The sequence below is a fragment of the Dermochelys coriacea genome, chromosome 8 (genome assembly GCF_009764565.3).
Source record: "Dermochelys coriacea isolate rDerCor1 chromosome 8, rDerCor1.pri.v4, whole genome shotgun sequence".
NCBI lineage: Eukaryota > Metazoa > Chordata > Testudines > Dermochelyidae > Dermochelys > Dermochelys coriacea.
In genome coordinates, this window is record NC_050075.1 from 79,592,572 (window position 1) to 79,614,968 (window position 22,397).

The following is a 22,397-nucleotide window of genomic DNA, read 5'->3' on the forward strand; positions in this document are numbered from 1 at the left end:
GGAACTCCAGGTTGTAGTCCAGGCAGGCAGAATGGACCCCTCTCAGTGGTGGTTGCTGGTGGTGGTATCCACAACAGCAGTGCTGGGGTCCCTCACTCCTCCTCTCTGGGGAGTGGGCTAGCACCCCCCTCCCCACCCCAGGGCTGCAGTGGAGCTTAGCAGCATCCAAGAGTGGGGGGTCCAGCAAGCAGGTAGCAGAGAACGGGGGGGGGTGTCTGGCCCAGCCAGGGGAGCAGCTGGAGCAGCAGGGAGAGCTTAGGGCCTAGTAGCAGCAGGAGTAGCAGCTTCCCACCTCCCTCCAAGCTAGAAGGCTATGGAAGAGCAGTCTTATTGGGATCCGGGAAGTGGGCGGGCGAAGCCCGTCCACTGCTAAAGGGTCCCCCCCAGCCTAAAAGGGGGATCAACAGGACCTAGATACCCAAAAAATTCCGGGGGACAACTAATAAAATAACAGGGACAGGAGTGCGGTCAAAGGGTCAAAAGAAGGGAACCGGACGGGGACACCGAGCAGAGAACCCCGGACAGAGCCCACTGCTCCTCAAAGGCGTCAAGGGAGTCAGAGGACGCCGCCCAGAGGAACTCTGCCCGGATACGTGAACGGACCGAGGATCGGAAATAGGCCCCACAGTCACAGGAGACTCCATCGGCCAACCTCCTCACTCTGGTTTTGTAGATGGCCATTTTAGCTAGGGCCAGGAGGAGGTTGACCAGGAGATCCCGGGACTTTGTGGGGCCACGGATAGGGAGTGCATAAATGAGAAGGTGAGGGGAGAAGTGCAACCAAAAACGTAATAAGATATTGGTGAGGAGCCGGAATAGGGGCTGCAGCCTGGCACACTCCAGGTAGACATGTGCCAGGGTATCCCTCACGCCGCAAAAGGGGCAGGTGTCTGGGATTGTGGTGAACCGCGCCAAGTACACGCCCGTGCTCACGGCTCCGTGAAGGAGCCGCCAACTGACATCCCCGGCGGGCTTTGGGACTAAGATGGAATATAGGCTGGCCCATGGGGCTCTTCACCCTCCAAGGTGGCAGGAGGTCCCGCCATTTTGTATCGGGGCGGGACACGAGGGTGCGGGCGTGAAGGGTGTGGAGCACGAGCGTGTAGAGATGTTTTCTTGGCGCGGTTTGAAAACAGACCGGCTGCATCTCGTGCAGCCGGCTTCTAGTGAAGGGGTGAAGGGATCGGTTGGGTCCACGGGGGAGGGGTCCAATTAAAAGGTCCGGCGGGCCTGGGGTAGTGGGTGGGCGGGGCGTGCCCTCGTGCAGGACCCGGTCGAGATAAACCCGAGCAGCGGGCGGCAAAGCGGCCTTCACCTCCTGAAGTATGCATCGGGGAGTACAAGGTCTGGAAAGCCCCATGCGATGAGCGAAGGTTAGGGGATCAAGCCAGTCTCCCCGGTCATAGTCCAGGAGGTCTCCGACTCTTGTGACCTCTGCCAGGACCAACCTCTGGCGCACCGAGCGGGACTCCGCCACCTGCAAACAGAGCTGGGGGTTGTGTAGCAGGGGCTCCGCGAGGAGATCTGCCCCCTCGGTGGCCGCCACGGACCTGCTCGTTGTAAAGAGTTTCCAGGTTCGGAGGAGGTCCTGGTAGAAGACCGGCAGCCCGGAGAGGTCTCGCGGAAGACCTCTCGGATGGAGATAAAGGAGCTGTCGGTCGTATCGGAGCCCTCGGAAGCGGCGCAGGAAGGCGTGCGCCAGTATGCTCCACGCCGGACTACCTGCACCATAAAGGAGCCTCTGCAGGGTCTGGAGGCGGAAGACATGGACCTGAGTAAGCAGACATTTTAGGCCCTGCCCTCCCTCCTCCACAGGTAGATGGAGAACCCCTGCAGGGACCCAGTGCAGTCCTGACCAAAAGAACTCCAGAATCGATGTCCGCAGGTTGGTCAGGAAAGCCGGGGCCGGGACCAGGGTGTTGAGCCGGTACCAAAGCATGGACAGGACTAGTTGATTAAGCACTAACGCTCTCCCTCGAAGGGAGAGGCACCGGAGCAGTCCTGTCCATTTCCGGAGCCGCTCTATCACCCCGCCCTCTAAATTCTGCCAGTTCTCCGGCGGAGAGGGATGCGTGGCAGAAAGGTAAACGCCCAGATAGAGCAGCGGACCCGTGCTCCACCGGATGGCTTGAAGCGCGGGTGGGCGGGGGCTCGCCTGCCGCCAGTCCCCTACCACCAAGCCAGAGCTCTTGACCCAGTTGACCCGCGCAGAGGAGGCTGCTGAATAGATGGCCTGGCAAGCCTCCACTCGCACCAAGTCGCTCGGGTCCTGGACCATGAGGAGCACGTCATCAGCGTACGCCGACAGGACCAGCCGCAGCTCCGGCTCCCTCAGCACCAACCCTGTCAACCTCCTTCGGAGGAGACAGAGGAAGGGCTCGATCGCCAGAGCGTAGAGCTGGCCTGAGAGGGGGCACCCCTGCCGTACTCCTCGCCCGAAGTTGACCGGTTCGGTCAGGGTCCAGTTGAGTCTTACCAGACACTCTGCGGAAGCGTACAGCACCCGGAGAAAGTTCACAAATCTGGGTCCGAAGCCAAATGCCTGCAGAGTGCTCAGGAGATACCCGTGATCCATCCTGTCGAACGCCTTCTCTTGATCTAAGGACAGGAGGGCGAACGACAGACCATCCCTACACCCAAGTTCCAATAGGTCCCGGACCAGATAGAGGTTGTCTAAGATACTGCGGCCCGGGACGGTGTAGGTCTGGTCTGGGTGGACCACGTCCGCCAGCACGGACCCTAGCCTCAGGGAGATGGCTTTTGCCACGATTTTGTAGTCCGTGCTGAGGAGCGAGACGGGACGCCAATTTCGTAAATCGCGGAGGTCCCCCTTCTTCGGCAATAAGGCGAGCACGGCTCGCCTGCACGAAAGAGGGAGGACCCCGCTCTGCAAAGACTCGGCCCCGACGGTGACTAGGTCTGGGCCCAGGACGTCCCAGAACACGCGGTAGAACTCCACGGTCAGCCCGTCCATGCCCGGAGATTTATTGGTGGGCATGCGACGGAGGGCTTCCGAGAACTCGGCCAGAGTGAGAGGCAGCTCTAGCCGGTCTCGGTCGCCCACGCTGACCGTCGGGAGCTCCTCCCACAGCACTCTGCAAGCGTTAGGATCGGTCGGCTCCGGGGAGAAAAGGCTTGCGTAGAAGGCTCTCGCCCTCTCGCACATCTCCACCGGATCCGTGAGGGGGGTGCCATCCTCAGTCAGTAGGCAGATGATATGTTTCTTAGCCCCCCTCTTTTTTTCCAGGGCGTAGAAGAAGCGGGAGCCGCAATCCATCTCCCGAAGGAGACGGATGCGGGATCGAACAAAGGCACCCCGGGCCCGATGGTCCTCGGCTCCGGAGCTCCTCCCGCTTCTCCCGGCACGCTCCGCAGAGGGGTGGATCCTCGGGGCTGGCGGCCAGACGCCTCTCCAGCTCTAAGACCTCCCGTTCCAACTGCTCTATCGCTGCATCCCTCCGTCGGCTGGTGCCCCGGGTGTAGTCACGGCAGAAGAGCCGGGCGCGCACCTTCCCTACGTCCCACCACCGCCGTGCCGAGGGAAAGGCACGCCGCTGCCCTCACCAGGCCAGCCAGAACTCCCGGAAGGACGCCACGAAGCCCGCATCCTCCAGCAAGCTGTTGTTAAAATGCCAATAGGCCGGCCCCGGCCTCTCCGCGCAGAGGGAGGCTGTCACGGTGGCTATGTGATGGTCAGAAAATGGGGCCGGCCGGATGCTGGAGGAGTGGGCTCGTGTAAGATGAAAGCGTGATAAATAAATGCGGTCCAACCGGGAGTGGCGCGACCGATGGGCCTCCACCCGGACAAAGGTGAACGTGGAAGCGTCATCCGGGTGGTGGTAGCGCCAGACGTCCCCCAGGGAGTGGTGTTCGACTATCTCCTGGAGGCCGGCCACGGCGGCCTGGCTCTTCTCGGTTCCCGAGCGGTCCCGTTCCTCAAGGGTGATGTTAAAGTCCCATCCCAGGACCAGGCACTCCTGAGGATCCAAGGTGCCGAGGAAGGCGGATGCCTGCTGATAGAATTGCAGCCGCTCCGGGCTCGCTGCTGGGGCATAGATGTTGACGAGGTTGACTACGAGCCCCTCCATTTGGACCCGGAGGTGCAGCAGGCGACCCGGCACAGCCTCGGCGACCCCAAGCACCTCGGGCCGTAGGTCGGAGGAGAACAGGGTCGCCACTCCACCCGTATGAACTGTGAGGTGGCTAAAGTAGACCCTGTCCCCCCAATCCAGCCGCCAGCTGTCTTCGGCGGTCGGATCCGTATGGGTCTCCTGCAGGAAAACCACAGAGTACCTCCCCTCTCGAAGGAAGGAGAGCACCTGGGACCTGCGGAGACCCATCTTACAGCCACGGGTGTTCAATGTTGCGATGGTAAAGGGTGCCATGAGGAGGGCTGGGGGGGATCCTCGCCGGCAGGGATGCTCGTGGCTCACGGCGGGCCGCGTAGCAGTCCGTGACCCACCCCGTAGGTGAGTAAGGAGTCACGGAAGTGGCGGACCCGCTGGTAGGCAGCGGCGCCCTGTCTCCCGGTCCTTTTCCCCTCCCCCATGAGGGCCCTTGCGGCCCGGAGGATTTGATTAAAGTCCCCCCATCGCTGGAGGGCAAGCTGGACTTTGTTGCGGGAGCCACGGACGTCTTCTAGGAACTCCCGCAACTCCTCTCGCAGCGCATGGGGGGCTGGGGTTATGGTCTGGTTGCTTCCCGATGGGGCCCTTGGTACAGCCCCCTGGCCCAGCGGGACGGGCAGACAGGGTGCGGACCCCCGACGGGGCTCTTGATGGGTTGACCTGAATGCTGGGGCGATAGGGGGCGGCGGAGGGAGGATAGCAGCCCCTGGTGGGTCGGGACGGGCAAACACAAAGGCCATTCCCTGGGAGTCATCTGTTGGAAAGGGGAAGGAGACTGTCCCAGGGGTGGCAATAATATCTCGGGAGGTGGGCGGGAGAAGGGCAGGGGCAGGGGTAGAGATGAGATTCTGGGTCGGGAGAGGGCTCTCACCGATGCCGGGCGCAAGCTGTCTGGTGGATTTGGCAGCCACGGCATCAGGAGGTGGACTTTCTTCTGTAGGGTCCTCTCCCGGAAAGGAGGTCGAATGCTCCTCACCAGCGAGGGATGCCCCTGGTGGCTCAGGTTCCAGCCGCGTGGCACTGGCCGTCGCCTCAACTGGCTCGGTGGCTCTCAGCAGGGTGCCTTATGCAGCCGGGTTGATGGAGGAGTCCAGGGGCTCCTCGGATGTGGGAGCAGAAGCGACGGTTAGGGGGAGGGAGTATGGGGAAAGGGGGGCTGGAAAGAAGTCGCCCAGATCGAGGCCCGCTGGCATAGGATCGTCCTCCCCCTGGGTGACCGGGGTCAGACCCAGGGCCTCGATCTCCTCATATATAGAGGGGAAATTGTTTTCCGCTACCCCAGGATTCTCCCCGCCGGCACCTGACGCGATGGTTACTTTGGGGCACACTGGGGTTTCAGATGGTGCCTCGGGGGTCTTGGAGGGGAGGGACTCCCGTGGAGGGGAGATACCGTCTTCCAGTGCTGCCACGTCTTCCCCAGCCGGCTCTGGTGGGTGGAACACACCCGTGGGTAGAGCGGAAGGCTCGGCATCGGTGCCCCCCTTCCTGGTCTTCCGGGGGGCCTCCGCATCAGATGGGAGGAGCGGAGCTCGAGCCTTCCGCTTGCCCCGCTTCCCCTGGACTAGGGCCCAGCCCTCCATGGCATCATCCGGGGGCTGGCTAGCAGGGGTTGTGTCAGGGGGCAGAGGCCATGGCTCAGGGACTCGAGGGGGTAACGGTGGGGCAGCACAAGGGAGGGAAGATTCCCCTTGGGGCGGGCCCTCTCCCATGCTTGGCGCTGTCCCTGCCGCACCCTCCTCCACAGGCCCCGCCAGATTGCAAGCAGCGGGGGCGGGGTTCTCCCGCTCGTCTGGGCATAGTGGGGGAGGTGCCCTTTGGGCCTGAGCGGGAGCAATGGTGGATTGTGAAGGAGGAGGGGCGGTTTCAGGTGCCGGGCAGCCAGGGGCGTCGGCGATGACGGGGCCGGTGCCCTGCCGGGGGCTCGGGGGTCCTGGATGGCCCTTCTTCCCGGGCCAGGGGGCAGTCCCTCCGGACGTGCCCCATCGCCCGGCAGAGGTAGCACCGGGCCTCCCCGGTGGAATAATGCACCCTGTAACGGGCCCCCTGGTAGGGGACTAGGAAGGACCCCTCCAGTGCCTCTCCGTCGCGCGCCGCCGGCAGCAGTTGAAGCTGCACTTGCCGGCGGAAGGAGAGGACGTGACGGAGGGCGGGGTCTTTGCAGCCCAACGGGAGAGGGCTGATGACAGAGATGGGCTTTCCCAAGGTAGAAAGGGTGGGTAACAGGGCTGCATTGGGGAGAAAGGGAGGGACGGAGGTCAGGACCAGGCGGACGCCCAGATCCTCTAGCGGCTCTAAGGGGACGAACACGCCCCCCACCGCCAGGCCCTTCTCCACCGCCTCCTGGGCGGCGGCCTCCGATGCTAGGAAGAAGACGACCTTGCCATACATTTTGGAGGCCGCCACAATGGCCGTGGGCCCCACCACCCTCGCCAATGCCCGCACATAGGTCTCCACGTGGGGTGAGGCGGGCACCAGGAGGCAACGGACGCCGTGCTCCTGGTCATGGTGGGAAAGGGGCCCCGGCCGCTATAGATGGTAGCGGAGGCGGTGGGCTGGAGAAATGATGTAGCGGCAGGCGGGGGGGCTGCCGCCACCTGGGCGTATGCTCTGGGGGCCGGGGGAGGGACACCTGCAGAGCTGGTGGAGGGAACAGCGGGGAGGGGCGCCCCAGCTGGAGATGGGGCCGGGGCATTGGGGGCAGCCCTGCCATGGAGGGCCTGGTCTTTTTAGCGGGGCCCTTCCCCTTCTTCTTCCCCTGGCCCTTCCCGCCGGCTGGGAGACTCCCCCCAAATCTGAGGGGGTGAGAGACGTGGCAGCAGTGGAGGTCACCCCGGTGCCCGTCGCTGCTGGTGCCCCAGCGGGGGCGATGGCAGATGGTTTGGCAGCGGAGGTAGAAGCTTGGGGGGGTGACAGAGGGGCAGGCGGGGGAGGGGGAGCTCGGGCTACTGGAGGGTCTCACCCGTCTCATCCCCCGCCATCATGAGCAAGGAGGAAAGGGAGGACATCAAAAGGAGGAGGGGAGAGGGGAAGCAGGTCGACCACTCCTCCCCGCTAGGCTGCAGGCAGGGGAGGAGGGCGCCAAAAGGGGTGGGCTGGACGGGGGGCAATCAGGGGTTAGGGGTCAGTCACCGACACAAGGTGGAAATTCCGGCTCCTCTTGGTGCACTATGTGGGGGGGGATTCAACAACATTGAAGGTGCAGTGAAGAGGGTTGCAACTGAAATGGGGAGTTGCACAAGCGCATGGGAGGGGGCATGGGCACACGGAGCGAGGGGCTAAGCGGTCTGGGGGTAGAACAGGGAAACCAAGGGGCTAGCTTCAGAGGCTGGGGCGGGGCAAACAAACAAAGGCTGCAGAAGGAAATGGGCGGGGCAGGCAAACAAACTGAAGCTAGTAAGGGGGCTGGAGCAAAAGAGGAGGCAAAGCAAGTGGCAAATGGGGCAGGTAGTAAAGGGCAAAGCTGGGGGGTAGGCAGTCCGGGGGGGGGGCACATGTGCCCATGTGCACTTGCACAAGTCTTTTTTAGCTGGCTGCTGCTTCTGGCCCAAAGGGTGGAAATAGGGCGTGGCAAGCCAAGCAAGCAGCTGAATCCAGAGGCAGGAGCTGAGGCAGATGGTATACAGCCAGTGGGGGTGGTGGAGGGGGCAGCGGTGGTAGTAATAGTGGTGGGGGTTGGGGGGGACACACAGATGGATCGGGGGGCAGCTCCACGCCACACCCCCCGTGTCCCTACAAACACAGTCAAGACCCCCACCACAAGAGCACAGTTTGAAAATTACTCAGTCTTAGGGCCCCCTCCACGGTGGTCTGCAAAGTCTCTAGGTGCTGCCCCACTGGCAGATGATCCTCCTCTTCTCCTCCTCGGGCTTCAGCAGCTCCAGGCAGTGGCCTCTGCAGCAGCAGCAGCTCCAGGAACTCCAGGTTGTAGTCCAGGCAGGCAGAATGGACCCCTCTCAGGTGGTGGTGCTGGTGGTGGTATCCACAACAGCAGTGGCTGGGGTCCCTCACTCCTCCTCTCTGGGGAGTGGGCTAGCACCCCCCTCCCCACCCCAGGGCTGCAGTTGGAGCATTAGCAGCATCCAAGAGTGGGGGGTCCAGCAAGCAGGTAGCAGAGAACGGGGTGGGGGTGTCTGGCCCAGCCAGGGGAGCAGCTGGAGCAGCAGGGAGAGCTTAGGGCCTAGTAGCAGCAGGAGTAGCAGCTTCCCACCTCCCTCCAAGCTAGAAGGCTATGGAAGAGCAGTGGGGGAGAGAGAGAGAGATTTGCTCCAGGCTAAGCAAATCCCTGGTACCACAATAAGTGAAATGGAAGCTGCTCCAGGTCAGTTAAGACACTTGGGTCCAATTAAGAAGTTTTCAGAAGGCAGGGAGAAGGCTATGTTGATTGGGACACCTGAAGCCCAATCAGGGGCTGGCTGAAACTAGTTAAAAGCCTCCCAGTCAGTCGGGTGGGAGGGCATGTCAGGAGCTGTGGGAGGAAGTTGCGCTGTTGGAGAGGCTGAGTAGTACACACCATATCAGGCACAAGGAAGGAGGCCCTGAGGTAAGGGGGAAGTGGAGCTTGAGGAAGTGAGGGCTGCTGTGGGGGAAGAAGCTCAAGGAATTGTACATGTCATGTTTCTAAAAGGTCAGCTACCATAGCTGATACTATTAGGGTCCCTGGGCTGGAGCCCGGAGTAGAGGGTGGGCCTGGGCTCCCCCCACCTTTGCCCCCTGTTTAATCACTGAGACTGGGAGACAACAGAGACTATGCAAGGAAGGATAACTTCTCCTCACCCCCCTCGCTGGCTTGTGATGAAAATGGCTCAGTAGACTGTGACCCTTGTCTCTAGAGAAAGAAGGGTTACATGGAGGGTCAAAGTGAGCCTCTGAGGCTAGCGAAATCCGCCGGGAAACGTGGGACCCACGGAGGCAAGGACAGAGCTTTGTCACAGTTAGTAAACTGGAAAAGGATGCAGGATTTCTGTGTTTTGCTGTCTTAGCTGGGTATTGGGAGAAATAATGGGCTTGTGGTTCAAACCTAGGACTGGGAGTAAGAAGACCAGGGTTCTGTTTGTGGCTCTCCGCATATTTTCAAGCAAATCACTTAAACTCTGAGCTTCAGCGTCATCATCTGCAAAAGAGTTGACTAGTTAATGTTTCTCACTGGATTCAGCAAAGCACTTTAGCACTTGCTTAACTTTAAGCTTCTACTTAAGTCCCATTTAACATCAAGATCAAGTTAAGCATGTTATTCAATTTTTTTTAATTGGGGCCTAATAAGAGGGACTATATTAGAGCAGTTTTTCCTTCAGGCAGGATTTCCTTTTGCACTAGTTCTACCTGATGTGAAAATTATTCTCCAGGAACATTTACACTCAAAGTATTTGTAGTATAGTGCTTCAAGCAAAGACAAGGTATGAAATTTAATCCATGCTTTTTTTTCCCCCCTTAGGATGTAAGGCCCTGATCCAGGATGAACGAATGCCACTATGATAAACGTATGGACTTTTTTTATAACATGAGCAACACTGACACAGTAGATGAGTGGTCAGGGACAAACCTTGTTATTGTTTTGTGTTTTGGGACCTTCTTCTGCCTGTTTATTTTTATTTCAAATTCACTGGTCATAGCAGCTGTGGTCAAAAACAAAAGATTTCATTTCCCTTTCTACTATCTGCTGGCCAATCTAGCTGCTGCAGACTTTTTTGCTGGCATTGCCTATGTATATTTGATGTTCAACACTGGCCCTGTGTCCAAAACGCTAACTGTTAACCGATGGTTTTTGCGTCAGGGGCTTCTGGACACCAGCCTGACAGCTTCTCTGGCTAATTTATTTGTGATAGCTGTTGAGCGACACATGTCAGTAGTGCGGATGAGGATTCACAGTAACCTTACAAAGAAAAGAGTCACTTTTTTAATTTTATTGATCTGGGCCATTGCTATTTTTATGGGGGCTGTGCCTACTTTGGGTTGGAACTGCCTTTGCAATATCTCAACCTGTTCTTCCCTGGCTCCTATTTATAGCAGAAGTTATCTGATATTTTGGACTGTCTCCAATCTAGTTGTTTTCTTCATTATGGTGGTGGTTTACCTAAGAATCTACATGTACGTCCAGAGGAAAACTAATGTCTTATCTCCACACACTAGTGGATCCATCAGCCGTAGAAGGACACCAATGAAGCTTATGAAGACAGTCATGACCGTCTTAGGTAAGACAATATTGAAAATTATGTATAAGGATCCGCGTGCCTGTCAAAAATAACTTAAAATCTCTTGGATATTGACGTGCTAGTGCTTGCTCACCCACTTAGGTGATAGAAGATGTCACACCATGAAAAATTATGAAGCATAGGGCCAATCAAGTTGTAGACCAAATGTCTCTTCATCTGGTAGCTGGTTAGACAGTTTGGTTGTAGGCAGAATGCTACAAAATGTGTGGGTTTTTTTGTTTTGTTTTTTGTTTTTTTCTGTAGTTAAAAAAATACAGAAAAGTCTCTGGGAGGAGAAGGTTTGATAAAATTCACAGCAACATTACCAGAGCATTTGCCTGGATTAAAATAATAAAAACTGGGAGTTGCAAAGGAGTCTAGAGTTAGGTGCCTAAATCTCATTGAATTAGAAAATCCCAGCCAGAGAGTAAGTTTCATGGCTATTTAACCTGTAGGTTTAGGATTTGACCAATGAAACTCTAAAATTGCTTGAGACCTGCCTATCTCACTGTGCCATATTGCTACAGTTATAGCCCACAGGGGTGTTTCAACTGGAACTTCCCTCCATGTCAGAAAGAGAGAGAGAGAGAGAGCTGTCAATGGAGGGTGCTCAACCTTGGATTCATTTTCCTGCTGTTAATCTATAAAAGCTCAGTTTTGCTGACTTTCCGGACACACAGGTTGGCCTATCTTCTTACCCAAGCTTTTGGAGAGGGGGAGTTGTGATAGGGGCTGGTACTGGAGTGCATGTTGAGGGAATGTTTGCTGATTGGTTGTTCCTTTTTGGGAAAGCTGCTTTTTTGTTGTATTTTTATGGTACTGTTATAGTTATGTAGAGCCCTGGATGGACACTTTAGTTTCTTTCTCTTATCACTTTAAATAGAGAGATAATTAAAGTGTGCGATGTTGAACATCTTCAAGTACTCCTATTATGGGTGTATTGTTCTGTTGTCTGTAACTCTGAAATGGTCCGGAACTGTGAACAAGACATTACGGACTTTAGCCATGGAGGAGCTGGGGCTGTGGGTGTGGGGATGGGCAGGACTCTAGGCAGGGGGCTACTGACCCTAGGGGCCACCATGGTTCCTGGCAGGGGGCTTAGGGATTCTGCCCTGTGGGAGTACTGGGGCTCGGCGCTTTAGACCTGCGGGAGAGCGCTGGAGCTTCAGCCCTGCAGCTCCGCTCCTGGTTTCTGCCCCATATGGGGCACCAGGGATTGGGGCTTCAGCCCTGTGACTCCACTCCCAGTTTCAGCTGGGGGTGGGGCTTGGGGCTTCAGCTACGGAGAGAGTACTGGGGCTGAAACCAGTGCTCCCCTCGTAGCTAAAGTCCTGAGCCCCGGCACCCCCCGTGGGGCTGAAGCTGGGAACAGAGTCACAGGGCTGGAGCCCCAGTGCTGCCCCCCCAGTCTAAACCTTTGAGTCCCGGTACTCCTGAGGTTCAGAAGACCCGAGCTGCCCTTCCACCCGGAGCCCTGATGTCCCGCCCACTCTGTGGCTACGGCCCCAACCCCCTGTGGCTGAAGCCCTGAGGCAGTACAGTATTCACTTTTTTTTTTTTTTGGTCTGCGCTGCTGCTTGATAGAGGACTTCCGGTTTCACAGGGTGTTCGGTTAACCGGGAAGTCCGTAACTCTGGTGTTCGTATCTTTAAGGTTCTATTGTATGGTGTGTTGGTCTGTCATCTGATTTTTAAATTCCTCTTATCTATCCCGAGTGTGTGTGTGTGTGTGTGACAGTTAAGATTGCCAAATCTTGCTGGGTAAGGTGATTTTAGCCTCAGCTGCAGGTGCTTTCACCCCTTACATCTGCCTGTCTGCCCTCCCACCCGGCACCACATTTGCCCAATTCCCACACCAGTTCTCCTCCTGCTGCAGCTTCTGAGGTTCTTCACCAAGCCCCTGGGTGGGATGGGGGTGCTGCACCACATTCACCCCCTTCCCAAGCTGGTTGTTGCAGGGAGGGAGGAACAGAGCTGACCCACTGTTCACAGGAAGGGAGGATGAAGCAGGGCTGCCTGAGCTGCTCGGCTCTTTCTGCTTCCCCTTCCCCTCCTGTGAGACTGGTGTCTCCCTTCTTCTACCCCAGAAATCCATTCGGTTCTTGAGCAGTAGGAGAAAAGAACTCTGCATATCTCCAACAGCAGCCATCATTGGTTGCTCGACCCTGGGCAGGTGAGGAAGGCAGCCAATCAGAGCGGGCCCCCTCCCCCGCTCCCTGCAGGCAGGCTTGAAATTCACAGGAGTGCTGGAGCTGCTGGCATCCTGGCCAAATGAATCCAGTTCTAGCTGGACACATGGAGAAATCAGGAGAGTTGGCGACATTGCATCCACTTGGTCACAAGGGACTGACAGAGGGTGTCGGTACTATCAGCACCCCGTATCCCACCAATGTACTTTGGCCCTGTTCCACTTCTGGGGATGAGAAAACGAGACTCGGCCCATTGGGATCTCTGCCTCTGTAATTTCACAGTTCAGGGACCAAGCAGTGATGGTTCTTTTGCAGTGTGATTAGGAAGTGGTTGGAGAAGCTCTGTAGGGAGGGAGTGAAGGGGTCTGGGAGCACTGTAGGGAGCCAGTTGCAACTCTCTGAGTCAGGGCTGCCCATCCCAGCACAGTCTGGGCTGCAAAGGTGCTGTGCTGAGGTGACCTTACACCCAGTGGATGATATAGCTCAACTCTTCCGCCCCTAATGCAACCCCTTTTTTCCACTGGGGAAGGGAGATTTCAGTTGGTGCAGGCAGTGGAATCACTTTCTGCAGCTTTCCACTGGCTGAGATTGCCAGTTATCTCCAGTTATCTCCTTACACAATGCAAAGTGGCCTTCGCAGAGTGGGGAATCCAGTCCGAGATCTCTAACTCATTTCAAGTACTCCACTGATCCCATCAATTTTTAACAACTTTTAGTTCCTACAGACTGGGCCCAGATTTTATCTAGTGACCCAGAAACAAAAAGCCTCAGAATTTCATTGAGTCCCCCGTATTATCCAGTTTCTGTGTCACTTAATCAACAATTCTTTTTTCTAAAAGAATATTGAAAATATCCATTGTGTTTTAATAGCTCAGTCATCTTATATTCATCAGTAATTAAATTATAACCAGCTGATAAGAAGCTGTCAGTTAAAGCCAGATACATTCAAATGAGAAATAAGGCACAAATTTTTAACAGCGAGGGCGATTAACCATTAGAAGAAACTATGGAGGGAAGTGGTAATTCTTTATCTTCTTGAAGACTTCAGATTCAGACTGGCATCTCCTGGAAGACATGCTTTAGTCAAATGAAAATTATAGGGATCAATACAGGAGTAACTGGAGGAAATTCTGTGGTCTGTATTATATAGGAGGTCAGAGTAGGTGATCCAATGGTCCCTTCTAGACTTAAAAATCTATGAATAAGGCTTTCCATTCCTTTGGGGCTGATTTAGTAAAGACTTTGTCCGGGTCTGATGCCATAAAAGACAGTACAGGAACATTTGGTTTTGAGGCTTGAGGGGTGTGGGAGGTGGTTCCATGACTCCGCAGTGGCTGTAGCAGTGCAAAAGCCAGATTTATGTTTTGTTTAACTGGACACTTCAGTTTTCAAATGTAAATCTGCTCCCAGGATTTTAAAAGTTGCAGATACAAGCTTTGCAGTAAGCACTTAAGAATGCTAAGGAAAACAAGATGACCCTGAGCATCCTGCTCTAGTAGCTAGTAGAGATATATCTTATCTGTCCAACAATGAATAGCTTCTTTCATAACCATCCTGCAACTATAATGGTATTTAGTGCATTTGTCTTGTAGCAGCTATTAAGAAGGAATAGCTTTGTTGTAAAGAAGACAGTTTCTGTTTGTACTATATAATTCTCAGATAGCAATGCTATGGAGGAGGCATGTGTCTTCAGCATAAGAAGTTTACAAACTAAGAACAGTCATCTTTCTTATGCTGTGCCCAAGGGCATTGTTTACAGAGTCTGGCAGTCTGATTTCCACTAGCATCTCTGGTCCTAGTGGAAGCACCAAGTGGAAGGTTGTAGTGTTAAAGGACCATTTGTGGTAAATACCATAGATTATGCATATATGGAATTATACCTAAATAGCATCTGATTTTCAGATCTACTATTAGTCCTTCAAGGGAATTTCTAGAATACAATGCTTTTGTCATCTCTGGCAAATATTATATTGCCCCAAACCTGTTAAAATTAATTCATCTCTTCCTAGTTTAGGTTAATCTGTAATTAATACACTGTTGCCGTCCTAATAATGTGTTGATGATTTGTGTTTGAGCTTTGAAAAATTATAACACTGTGCTATAAATGGCATGGTGACAAAGCTTCCAACTCCTTAATGTCATGCACGCACATAGTAACTCTTCAGAGGGAGATCTTTTTCACCAGAATCTACTTAGCATCAGCTCACAGTCACTTTTCATATATTTTTCCCCACTTACTCAGATGGGTAACATCAATTTTAAAAAAATACAAGAGGTCTAAATGAACTGAACCACTGGTTTGAAAGGGAGCGAGGAAAACTACACTGTTATCTCAGTGAAGCTTTAGACAGGCCTGTGCTGCGTTTTTTTCCGGCCAGCGAGGGAGAATATGCAACACAAAGGTATTGCATTTATCTTTAAACACCCTGTGTTGAAAGCAGCTGGCTACTTTTATCATCAGCTCCTTGGCTGGGTAGAAAACAGCATCATTGTAAGCTGCAGATACAAACTGCTGTCCTTTCTAGGGGATAGGCATGCTGATGTGGGTAGCCAGCCTTTCAGATAAATAGGGGGGGAAGAATTTAGATATTTGAGAATGAATGACTGCAAAATAAAGAATCCTCTGATTCCACCCTTATGCTCCTGTAGCTCACTTTATCTCTGTTTAATATTTAACCAAAAATCAAGCAATATTTATCTATAAAACCATGTCAGATTAGAAACGAAGTTAAGATTTAAATGTTTAACTTCCCTTGTTCCATCTGAAAATTTCTGAACCATTGCAATCTTTTGTCATCCCTGTAATCCAAGTCTTCTCTGCACATGTTGGGGTAAAAACCATCAGGAATGCTGCCTCTTTCTTTACTCACTGAACTCCCAAAGTAACACCCTGATCCAGCACTAAGAACCACAAGGGTGCAGGTATCATATTGTGCAGCTCACAGTACCTGCAGGAGTCACTTGGCTACTGATTTGTCTTGGTGTTTTTAGGCAAATTCACCTGGTGATCATGACGAAAATGACAAAATAATATTTAGCACTTCTGTGTACAGCATCTTTCATCAAAGCGCTTTAGAAACTCTAAGTAAGCCTAAAAACACAGGGCTTTGTCAGGACGCCCGTGGACTATGGTTAGAGCAAAGAATAATGTCTTATTGATGTGAAAGTTCATGTTTTTTCAAAGACTCATTCGTCCATTGTTTAGAGCATTTCCTCCTCTGTTACGTTCCCATGTCTCTTTCACATTACAACGTGTTGGGAGAGCTGGCATGAAATGCTGGATCCAATCCTGCTCCGATGAAAGTCCATGGGACTCTTTCTGAGGGAGCAGCGTGAAGCCTTGTTTTCTGTGGAACGTTTATAAAATGAAGCTCAACTTAGAAAACCCTCCCATTTGGAAGGAGAAAATTGCCATTGCAGGATTCTCAAACATGGTCTTGACTAGATGCTTAATTGTGCAGTAGACTGTAAATAAGTGCTGCTTTTAAAAAACACTCATAATAAGCAATTATCCAAACCTTTCTGCCCAAGCCATAGTTACACGTTTCGTTCTGGGAAGCCACACACAAATAAACATGCACTGAAAAGGCTTGTCATTTATATTAATATTCTCTTCACATCACAAAAACAAAATACATCAGAATGTGCTTAATCCTGAAATTATGATGCTTAATTTTTGATGCTTCCTGTCTGCTTGGTAGTACACAGCAAAATATATAGGGCCGGATTCTTCACAGCTCACACTGATTGCTTGCTACAAGACTTGGGAGAAGGGGCACAGTTGTCCTCCCGCCACCAGTCCTCAGCTGGCACTGGGCAGATTACTGCCAAAGGAGATAACAATTTAAGTGGATAGGGGATGGGATTGGGACTCGGGAGATCTGGGTTCAACAACCATCTGTACCACATGCTTCCTGTGTGACACTGGGTAAATCACTTCATCTACCTGGTACCTCAATTCCACCTCTGTAAGTGTTAATAAACCTCAGGGGTTTTATGAGGATAAAAATCCATTAATGATTGTGAGGCGCTCATATACTGTGGTAACAAGAACCATATAAAATACGTAATTAGGTAGGCACATGCACAAGTGCAGCCTGTAGGATTGGGCACAAGGCCCAGAAAAAAGGGACACATAAAATGTGTTTAAATTTCTGTTTCTTGTGTCGGGTGAATCTTCTCCTGTTTCTGTCTAGTCCCATTGATTGTTTTAGCATGTCACCTTTTCTTTAAAACACACAGCAAATTGTACTGTACATTTTTGTGCAAATTGTACTGCACTCCTTCACATCAGTAATTAACGAATAACTTCATAAGTTAAAATGTTATGGACTGGCTTGGAAATAATTTTTTAGGATGCTTTCAGATATGCATTCTCTCGGAGTGGGGAAAGCACCAGCCACCTTGTTTCTAGCACTAAAAAAGCATTGGGGTGGGGAAGGAAAGGCAGTTAATATATAGCCTTAATCTTCTCTAGCTAAGATCACTCATAAGATATGGCCCTACTGCTGTCCATTTGAACTGTAAGGATGACACAACTGTGGATCATATTTGTCTGGTCCAGCACAGAACTATTCCTTAAGTTTCAGGAAGGCTACGCAATAATTGTAAAGAGTATCATTTCACGTTTGCTTCACTAATCACTTAAGTAAAACAGATCCTGCTCCCATTGAAATCGACAGTAAGTTGGGCATTAACTTCATTGGGTGCTCTCTCATCCCCAACTGATGTCATAGGAAATAAACATCAGCATGTTGTAGTGAGCGTATTGTTCTGCGTGAAACACCCCTTCAAATCAGCAATTAAAATTTTAGCTTAAAAAGCTATTTGTTGTGAACTATCTAGGAAAGCATTTTTTAGGATGTTCTAAGACATGCATTCATGACCAGGCGAGCCATTTTTCAAATGTGCTGTGAATCCAGGGATCCAGAGGAAGAAAGCCTGATGCTTGGTCCCAGGCTTGCATGGAGTTTTCTGTGCAACACCCTCTCCTTCCCTCAGGGAGTGCTGGGAACTGCAGCTCTCAGGAACCCTTTAGCTCCCTCCCTCTTCCCTCCCCCCAGTGTCTTTTATGAGTGAGCTGAGCTCTGCTGGGTCCAGCGGCATCTAGTGATGGCCAGCAGTACTGCAGCCCATTTCTGTGGGGGAAAGGAAATTCTGCAAGTACAATGTTAATTTCTGCAAAATTCTGCATTGCGCAGTGATGCAGAATTCCTCTGGGAGTAACAATGTCATGTGTGCCATTGACACGCTGCTTGCCCTCTGCTGCCTTGGTCTCTGCTTCCCCTTCTCTGGGCTGTGGGATAAGGTGGCCTCTGCTGTCCTCTTTGTGTTGAGTTCTGTGGGATGGATCCTGCAGTGTAAAGACCAACCTATTATAATTTAAACTGGCTGTGTGGCTGCTGGATCCACAGTAGTCTGAACAGCAGGCCCTTCTCCCTCAAGGCATCAAATTTCCCCCTTCCCAAAACCTTCCCACCCTGCTTCCGTCCTGTCCTGTTGCTCCCACTACTCAGTACTCTTTCCCTGCAGCCCCCACTCTGACACTGGTCATTAGCACTTGTCCCTATCCCTCTTCCTGCTTATGGGAAAAGAGCCTCCCTCCCCATCCCAGTTCCTGCTCCTCTCCCAGCTCAGTTAGACACCTAATCTGTACTCCTACATCAGCACAGGCTGCTGTCCCTCAGTCTGACCAAACCCCACAGGCAGGCAGACGTGGGCAGACAGACTTGTCCTTTAAAGACAGGTCTCTAGGGCTACTTTCATATCTTCCACACAGGCAGACGCTTCAAGTGAGGAACCTCCAGTTCTCTTCTCCAGTGAGCAGTTTCACTCCACAGCTCAGATTGGTGCCTGGGTCCTAACCAAGAGAGTCATTGCACCTTCTATATGTAAATCAATAGCAGGACATGGCTCTCGTTTTCCATTTAAGAGGAAACAGTATTTTTTCGGGCCTTGTGAAGAGTTTGTGTTTTTATAACCTTTGATTATAGCTGCTCACTGTTTAATGGTTAATTTAAAGATTCATTTTTCATATGAGTCGCACACTGTAGGAGTGTTTTCAGTGTGTGTATTTGAATTTCATGTGAAAGTCCAGATTTGTAAACCTTCAAGGCACCAGATTTTTTTGTAATTGATCCTGTCTCTTGTGAAAGAGGAATATTACTGGGTATAATTTGAGGTGACTGAGGTAGATCTGTTCAGTGGTGATATACAGTATGGGGAGTTTGGTAGGAGCAGCTGACATGATTCTATCTCAAACCTACCGAGCTTTGAAAGGTGTCTGGTTTATGTAGACTGGAAGGTCTGCGAAAAAGGTTTAATCTTGCACTGATTCATTTTGTGGCATCATCCCAGCTAAACATACATATGTTGAAAGGAAAGGGCATGACTGCTATGCAAGTCTATACATGATTTTCAGTTCGCTCAGGTGAATGCACACAGTGGGTCATCCTAGCTTACCAGTATTTCAGCAGAAACATTCATTACTTTGAGGTTCAGGGTTTTCAGTCTAATAAATTTAGAATTAAAATTTATAACTTCTACTATTTTAACCAAAAGTGTACACGTGGTTAAGGCAGTTGTTTAAAAAGCTACCACCTTTTCCTTGCCTTAAACATAGGTCCTGAAAGGCAGTGCTAGTATATGGAGAGCTTTCTGGCAGGGCACAGCAAAAGCATAAAAAATGCAGATCTTCTAGATGTATAGGAATTCAATGCAACTGAAGTGATGCAATATACAGGAAACTCACTGTAGGCTTAGTGGAAAATCCCCAAATTGACCTGGGAGCACAATTAATGGCACATTGTGACCAGGTGTTTGGCCTTGTCTACACTACCAGAGTAAGTTGACCTAAATTATGCTACTCCAGCTATGTGAATAACATATCTAGAGTCGATGTAGCTTAGGTCGACTTACTGCGGTGTGTATACTGCACTGCGTTGACGGGAGACGCTCTCCCGTCGACTTACCTTAATCTTCTAGTTTTGGTGGAGTTCGAGTCGACTGGAGAGCTAGACCCACTAAATCGACCCCCGCTGCATCGATTGCAGCAGCGTCGATCCCTGGTAAGTGTAGAAATGGCCCTAGTCTTGCATACCCTATGTGAGATGCAGAGCTATTCTTCTGACTCACCCTGCCATCCAGATCAGTGTGCTCTCTTAAGTCCAACTAAGAAGTCTGAAAAGCTGAAAGTTTCTCTGAGGCATGTTGGACCTAAAGTGAATAACAAGAGCCTCCTGCAGGGTGAAAATCCTAGGAACAGACAAATTAAGAGGGAGCCAAGGCTACAGTTTAAGTACAGTCCTGCCTGAAAGCTTTGTTGAATAAGATACAAATAGAGGCACATCCTAGAAAGGAAGCAAGTTTGGACTATAACCCATTGTGTGTGCAATGTTAAGGATAGGGTGTGACACTAACCTTATTTGTACACATGATTAAATGTATTTTGGTGACAGTGGATCCAAAGTAAGACAATCGCTTGAAAGAGCTGACCAGTAATTGTAATGGTGTTCCTTACCATGTACTGCACTACAGCCTTTATTTCATTAGCTGTGTGAGGCTATGTCTACATTATGAGCTAGGGGTTTGATTCCCCTTCTTGCATGCACATGGCTGTCATCAAGCTAGTGCAAGTATAAACAGCAGTGTGGCTATGGTAGTATGGGCAGCAGCAGCAGAGACACTGCTTAGGCATGCCAAGTACGAACCTGGCTGAAACTGATGGGTATGTACATCGCACAGTAGATATTAGAGAAATTTCTGCAAAGGACATATTTTGATGTCCAGTGGTTGCCATTACATGCTTTACAATGTTGTCTGTGCAAGTAGATGTATTTCCTAGGGTTTGTCCTATGTTTAGTCTGCACAAAATTACTAGCTGACACTTTTTAAAAACACATTTATACACTAATTTGGGGCCTGCTCCTGCTCCCATTGACATCAGTGGAAGCAGGACAGGGTCCTGCACTATCTAGTATGGTAAAGAATAAATAATGTGGTAAACTGCTTCCCCTGTTTTCACTTGTATGCAGAGATGGTTCACGTGCTAAACTATTTCTTTGCAAGGAGCTGGAGAGTTGGCACCCTCCTTTAGCCCCTGATGTTTAATAAAAAGTTGTACTGAGACCCTAGAGGCCCCAAAATTTTCAGTGACGGTTGATGTCAATGTAGAGTGTGGTCTCTTCCTAATTTGTGGCCTATTCTAATGCCCATTGAAGTCAAAGGGGGCTTTCCATTGACATCAGTGGGCTTTGGGTAAGACTCAGTGCAATAAACCTCTACAGTGTTTCTACACTGTGTACACTCAGTGGGAATTGGTGCCACAACTATTTATGCAATGTTCTGATTCTGAACCATAATCCATGCTGCAAAGTTGATTATCAGAATTAATGCTTTGAGCTACAGCTCTGGACACCCTGCTTAGAGATCTACTCATAACCCTCTAGCATCAGAATTCACAAATAACTGCTACTGACCACTACTTCAAAATTAATCTATAAAACTGGTATTTAGGGCCCCAAAAATCCATACTCAAGCTACAGTAGAGTTAAATGCATCTTTTATGAAATCTCCAGCCTTTAATCTTCCCATTCCATAATATGTTATCCAAAAAGGAATGTAAATCTGATGGGTGAATTTTCTTTCCTTACTTTAGGAAGTGGTTTCCAGTGGAAGGACAGGTTAGGGAATTGCAAAATACTTCCTAAAAACTATTACAACATTTTTACTTCATGCATGTTTTTTCATAAATTGTAACACTTATTAAAGTTTTTGAATTCATTTCTTAGTTCTTGTGGCCTGCTCTTGAGAGGTGCTGAGCAATCTGAGTTTCCCTTGAAAAAAATGGGAGCGATGGCTGCTCATCATTTCTGAAATCAGGCCATGTACTTCTTTGTGTAGCTTGTTGGGTGTATGTGTGCATTGTATGTACAATGCAGTATTTTGATGTTATTGTTAGAATCATAACTCTTGCATTTCCCAATTCTTTGATATGAACTGTGCACTACATCCTCAGTGTTGTATTTACACAGTGTAATAGGGTTGGCACCCACCTCTTGCAACTGCCCCCTTCTGGTTGGGCGTGTCTGCATTTTTTAGATCTGGAGACTCCTTTCAGTGGTTCTCAGGAGGGTTTTCAGTGACTCAGCCCTCTGACTGAGACACACACACACTATCTGTATGTGAATCAGAACAACCCCCTTCCAGGGTATACAGTCCACTAGGGTCTATCTTGGTACCCCTCTGGTGGTGTTTCTCTAGCCCTCTCTAAGCTGAGTCTTTAAGTAGTCCTGGCCCTGGTATCAGACCGTATCCCAGGGCTTCTTCCCTGGAGACACTATCTTCCTGTGGCCCTCCCTGGGCTCACTCCCTTCTCAATAGCAGCCAGCCAAGAGCTCCTTCATTGCTCCCCTGGTCTCTGCTAGCAAACTGTCTTTGGCTCAGTCCTAACAGCCAGCCAGAAGCCTTTTGCTCCCTGGTCCCTGCCAGCAGACTGTCCATGGTCCTGCTGCTCTTCTAGCCAGGCATGCAGTCCTTTCTTCTCCAGCTCCAAGCAGCAACTAACTATTACTCTGTTCTGAAGCTCCTTTAATATAGCCTTCTTGGGCCCTGATTGGCTGCTTTCCCTGCAGCAGGGGTCAGTACAACCATATTGCACAATGGACACTTGACAAAATTACCGGACTTAGTGATGGACATTGGCGGGGCGCAGGAGGGGGCTCCGGGCTGAGGCAGGGGGTTGGACTGTGGGAGGTGGTTGGGGTTATGGGGTGGGGCCATAAATGAAGGGTTCAGAGTGCAGGAGGGGGTTCCAGGCTGGAGCAGGGGGTTGGGGTGCGGGGGTGTGAGGGCTCCAGCTAGGGGTGCAAGCTCTGAGGTGGGGCTGGGGATGAG

At 51.3% G+C, this 22,397-nt stretch overlaps 1 protein-coding gene across 1 annotated transcript in view; it reads left to right on the forward strand.

Moving 5' to 3' along the window:
- LPAR3 (lysophosphatidic acid receptor 3) overlaps positions 1 to 22,397 on the forward strand; it is a 58,058-nt gene that overhangs the window by 30,896 nt on the left and 4,765 nt on the right. The window contains exon 2 of the mRNA XM_038413483.2: positions 9,559 to 10,315. Coding sequence (XP_038269411.1) covers positions 9,580 to 10,315 — 736 coding nt within the window. The 5' untranslated portion in view covers positions 9,559 to 9,579. The remainder of the gene's footprint in view (positions 1 to 9,558; positions 10,316 to 22,397) is intronic.